The sequence below is a fragment of the Ascidia mentula genome, chromosome 4, assembly GCF_947561715.1.
Source record: "Ascidia mentula chromosome 4, kaAscMent1.1, whole genome shotgun sequence".
NCBI lineage: Eukaryota > Metazoa > Chordata > Ascidiacea > Phlebobranchia > Ascidiidae > Ascidia > Ascidia mentula.
In genome coordinates this window covers 19,587,174-19,593,173 of record NC_138569.1, presented here as the reverse complement: position 1 = coordinate 19,593,173, position 6,000 = coordinate 19,587,174, and the positions used below count along the sequence as shown (strand labels likewise).

At 37.7% G+C, this 6,000-nt stretch overlaps 1 protein-coding gene across 1 annotated transcript; it reads left to right on the top strand.

Annotated features, from left to right (window-relative positions):
• LOC145897370 (melatonin receptor type 1B-B-like) lies at positions 1-4,253 on the top strand. Its single transcript, XM_082985629.1, has 8 exons — positions 1-300; positions 538-686; positions 2,188-2,322; positions 2,525-2,650; positions 2,881-3,088; positions 3,479-3,609; positions 3,827-3,887; positions 4,134-4,253. The coding sequence occupies exons 1-8, from the start codon at positions 1-3 to the stop codon at positions 4,251-4,253; spliced, it is 1,230 nt and encodes a 409-aa protein (XP_082841755.1).
• The last annotated feature ends 1,747 nt before the right edge of the window (positions 4,254-6,000 follow it).

Here is a 6,000-nt window from a genome sequence, read left to right as displayed (position 1 = left end):
ATGTCTTCTGCGATATTAAACATAACCCTTGCCGCGTTGTCGACATATGAGGACCATCACGATCACGATGGCGATCATCACGATGAAGTGGTCACGGGCAATCATCATGATCACGACAACGAACACCACTGGGTAGAGAGGACCGAGGCTGAAATAGGAATCGAGGTGTTTTTTCTCACGCTACTGGCTGTGGTTGGAACCTTCGGGAACATCATTCTCATACTTTCCATAACTATTCAAAAGAGGGTTCACAAAAACGGAAATATTTTCCTCATTAACCTCGCCTCAGCCGATTTGTTGGTAAGTTCAGCAAAAAAACTTGGAACGTACTACTTTAAACAAGAAAGTCAATGCTATGATGTTGTTTAAAACTCTATTACTTCTTGTGATTGCATTCGCTCCTGTCATTTCACCATTGTTTTGAACAAATCTTATTGTTATTTAACAAAGTTTGTCACTAAATAACTTTGCGATTTTCATTCAAGTAATTTTGTAATGAGTTTTCTCGCGCTAAGGCCGCTACATTTCTTTCCTCAGGTATCGTGTTTATGTGTTCCCATAGTGGCCGCGAACGCCACGCTCGGTCGGAACGTTTTACCTGAAGTCGGCTGCACGATTCTTGGCTACTTGACGATTGTATGTTGGGCGAACTCTTTATCCAACTTGGCGTTTATTGCTGCCAATAGGTTCGTATTTTTTTTATTTTAGGCATATAACTTATTTTAATACATTGAGGTCTATCTATATACCGGTGTACACAGAAAGCATTGTCAAGGGAACTCTGCCTCTTGTATAGCATCGTCTGCTGACAGTAAGACGAATGGGGATTTACGCTTAGTTTAACAGACCCGGATATATTACCGCGAACTGTGAGCTCTATAAAAAGTACAAGGAAATTACCAATATACGCAGTGGCGGGTTGGTGCTGGTTTGCGGACATAATTTGATTTTTATGTACTGGACTATGGGAAAAATACCTAATTATGGAATATGTCAATGAAACAAGCATTTGGTAAACAAATAAATTGCTACAGTTAACAGTTACGTTCGTGTGGAACTTCCATTCAGACCTAAACTTTGTGTACTGTTTATTTGTTAAAATAGCTTTTGTTGGTATATATAGTGTTTTTCATAAAAGGTTGTTTTTGTCAAAATCGGACCTACGAGTGTTTGTTGTGTTGTCCGAACCCATTAGGATAGACATGTTTTGGCATCGGCTACGATGCTTACAATGCCTCATTGCAAAATAATTGCGTTTCGGGCCTTGCATGCGCCGTGTTTAGCCATATTAGCACTACTGATGAGGCACATGTACCTACTTGACACTCGCGAAATGCCTGATGATAAAATGGCATGATCAACGCCGTACTGTTTAATCGCACGCGTAGCGCTTAGTTGGCAAACGACAGTTTACAAATATTGCCCTAATTTGCATACACGTCGAAATTCTGCGTCATTGCATGTGCGTTTGAAGCAGGGCATCTGAATCCATTGGAGTGCCAGCAAATGCACCTGTACGTGTCATTGATCGTTACTCGTTGTGACAGGGGTATTGCGTACACACAGACAAGGGTAATTTGGGAATGTATGTAGTAATGTATTACTGCGAAAAAATAAACTCAAAATAAAACACAGTTTTAACAGTTTAACAGTTTTAACAGTTTAACAGTTTAAGTTTCTGCCGTTCGGGTTAAAAAACATGATTGTTTTGGTGCAAGTTAGCTGACGTATTTCCTTTGCGAAAAACTCATTTTAAATTCACGGAAAACTAATAAAATCGCATTCGGAGAAGCGCTTCCAACAGCAAAGGTCGTTAAAAGCCCGGCACGTTTTCTCTCCGGTATTTCAAATTAGGAATAATTCACATTCTTTTAAGGTTATGGATTTTGCGTGGTTTTATTAGCTCTTAATGATTGAGCATTTCGTGCAGTTTGAAGGTTACAAAAATATTTTAATCAAAGTTAATACGTAACTTCTATTTCGTATTAACGTTTCTTTAAAACGATAGAGTGAACATTCAATGGCCTATGCAAGGCCGATGCTGAATTACAAACCCTTGTCCTCCAAAATTACAACACAACGAATGTATGCTTCAACCTTTGTCATTTTAAGAAAGCAAATGCTTTTCTATTGGTGATAATTACTTGGTAAAAGTTGCTGCATTTGTTAAACCCTGTTTTGTTGCAGATATTGGGCGGTCGTTCGTTATGAGTCGCACGGAAAAGTGTTCTCGAAAAAACGTACCATCGTTATGGTCCTGTGCACATGGATATGGGCGAATCTTCTTGTCCTGCCGGTCCTGACCGGGTGGAGTAAATTAGAGTAAGTATGTCTTCTAAGTTACTCAATTTTGGGTAATTTTACTTTTAGGGATCACAGACAGTTCTACAAATACCACGATTATAAAAAAAACAGCAATTTATCTTGGGTGAAGACAATCGAAGTCTCGAATTTGTGATGTCATCATGTTGCAAAAGAACTTGAATTATTTCGACCTAAGATTTATGTAATATTGTTGCTCTAGATTCGATGGGAAGATGATGATGTGCTTGTGGCACGACACAGAAACACCAGCTTTCAACGCGTGTATGATGATAGCAGTCTTCGTGCCTGTTGTTATTATAATAATTTGCTACTGGAGACTAATTTTGTGAGTACTTAGTTCTGAATCGTGAATGTGTCAAATCTATTCATCTTGAATTACAGATTTTTACTATGCATGTTCCCTTTGCGTTTGGTGCATAATTGTTTAATATAACATTGTGAGAACTGGATTTTGGCCCAACTTAAAACTATTTTAATGTATGGTTTTGTCCTAACGGCAAAACGAAACTTTGAAGGCAAGGTTTATATACTGTATTTTAATGTTTTAACAAACAGATCAGTGCGGAAACGTGGCAAATGGGTAAGAAGCATCAGTCACAGCTGCAGTTCCCAATCCCAGGGGGCGAACAGGAAGTCGATCAGGAAAGAAGTTGATCTGATGAAGACGCTCGGAGTGACGGTCGCCGTTTTTCTTTTATTCTGGCTTCCCTACGGACTCATGTTAAGCGTAAATCCAGAACAAGTTCCAGCTGTCGCAGAAAAAGTAAGATGCCGTTTGTTGCTTTGAAGTTTTGAAATTTTCTTTTACCAACATTCAACTTTTTCTGCTTTGGTTTCAAACACGAGCAAAAATATACTAGCGAATACTCATCTACAAAACTAGAATGCTTACAATGCCATGAATACGGTCTAGTTACAAACATGGGCTTCGCACTTAAACTTAGGGTAAATACAAAAGCGAATTAAATAAAAGTAGGGTTACATCTACTAGGTGTTACAAAATAATAATCAAACAGTGCAACTGCACTATTTGTTCGCTACATATTCATTACGGTTAAAAAATGCTTGCTATAGAACTAAATTTAATTTTTGCTCAATGCTGTCGTCTAGCGGTAAATAATTATTTGGAAATAACTTTTCTGATCGATCTCAGATTGTTGCCTGGTTGGCTCTCAGCAGTTCCTCGATCAACTTTATTATTTACGGCGTGATGAATCCTGTTTATCGACGAGGTTACGTCAGGTTATGGACAAGTCTGCGCCACTGCACCACCAAGCGGTTTACGTAAGTTTGATAATGTTTTTTTTATTCTTGAACTATCTGCAAAGATAAAAAGTGGATCATGATAACATTGTTAAGTAGTAGTCTAGATTTAAGCTACTACACCCTTCGTTCTGGAAAACATGATTGGGTTTTCATCAAAAGTATCCTGCTACGAGTTTATAGATAAAGAACTACCTGCATATTTGTGCCAATTCTCTTACATGTTTATGTTCCACAGTTCGGATACAGACAGCAGTTCGACCTTTTCTTCAAAACCAAAAAAATGTTCGACGACTAAGGTGTGTAGTGAATGAACTAATAGGTTTTTGTGTACGCTACTGAATGCTACGTTTTAAAAATAACAAGGATACACTGATGATTTTCATCTATAAGTCGACATTCTACAAAATTAGTTGCATTTATAAGATATTTGGTTTTATGACAATTTTTTTGTAGTTGTAAAGAACCATTTACATATATCAACTCAGCATTAAAGACATAAACCGTATCGTTTGATTTAAAAACAACTGTTTGGTTTGTTTCAGCCAATTCCGCAAATTAACCGCCTTTCAGCGCCTCAACTGAACGTCGGCTTCAGTAGCACAGCATCGAAATCGGAAGTTAAAGATATGTCGGATGAGCGCGTCTGTCAGAGTGTGTCGTGATTTGTTTTCTGATCTTGGGAGACTTTTTCGAAAAGTGTCACCCGTATGTTAAGTTTACGAATTAGGGAAACTTGTTCAAGTTGGTATAACTGCAACATTCAAATCTGAATGCTGTTAATAGCCTGTCGTTGACATGATGTTAAGGGTTCCCACTGCAGTTTTAATTTTCATATATTTCTCCCAAATTCATGATTTGTTTATCAAAATCAACTCGCTCTCCTGTTCTAACTTTTCATTTTCTTTGCGTTTTTTTTTTATATTTGGCCTTTTTGTTGGCGTGTGTAAGTGCAATAACGATTATTTTGAAATAATAAAAATCAGTGTAAATCTGTGTAATCAGTGACATATGATAAATAAACTTAAAAAGCTATTTTGGCGAACAAACTCCCAATTAGGCTTGACGTTTAGATTGGTATCCAGCGAACCTTAAACAGTATCGTATGGTGTTTTAGGTCTCCATACGATAACATATTTTCATGCTAATATCAAAATATAAATTTAATGTTTCACAAAAATATAAAGTGCTTGGGCCTAAAAGTACAATGAAACCCAACTTGGCGATCACAAGTGTTGGTATTTGAAATGGTAATGATCAATCTATTATATATGTCTCTTCATATACATCTGTTTAAAAAGCAGCATTGTTTTAAACTTCACAATATCCTGCTGATGGCCTATTTGAACATTTTCCAACGCAAAATATTGCAGATTATTTCCAAAATCTTTGAGACTATGTTTTGACGTTGTTCCAATAGTTTCTCCTGTGCGATTCTCTGTTCTTCCTCTCTCCGTTTTTCCTCATACTCCAATCTGGCAGAAAGTAGCAGGGCCACTATTGTTACTGCCGCGAGCAAACTTATTGAAGTCTTCCAACGTAGTAATCCACAGAATGAGGCACCCACTGCTACCACAGCAAAAATCGCAACAGCGGCTTCCGACATATCAAGTAATTACAAAATCTAAAACGTTCGTATCACAAGTTGTAAAGTCCCAATGATGCTAATTGCGCTTGATACACGCATGGATCATGAAATGTATATTGACTAATCTCCCCCTTAATCTTTTAGTATAAGTTACCTTGCTCTAATACGCCTTTGTTAACACAGTCTGTGGAGGCGCAATGAAATGTTAATGTATTACTCAGGGCAAACAAAAATCTGTTTTCACAGCACAAGGTTGGTAAAGAGTTTTTTTTCTATGTTCTGTTACGGGCGGTTTAGGACCATTTACAATTGTATGGAACTACGAAAACTTTGAAGGGGCAACAATGATTTGTACGTTTTCAACACTCAGCTCTGCACTGCATTCAGACGAATTATTACGTCACTCTCCTTCGCAGACACACCTTACTTGCTTGCTGGCTGCAGGGCATACCGCCTGTACAATCAGTTGTTTGGTGCTGATGATGAACGCGATATTAGTGTTGATAGTTTGCGTTTGTACTATCTCAAAGATAACCAGCAAGTCATTTGGTTTGGTAACAGGTGAAATGTATTGCCAAAATATTAAGACAGATCAACCCACAAAAGCTTGGTCCCTCTCAAAAAGAAGGTCCATCACCGGCATTTTTTGTTTTCAAAGCCCCTGCGTAACCATGAACACGTTTTGGTTGCGCAATGCAATACAGACAGATCTGATTTACTTACTACCGTTAATTCGGTTACGTGAGGTAAGGACCAACACCCACTTGTACAAATATAATTTTATATTTGACTAAACGATAATTTTGCACAAGATTGTTCTTTAA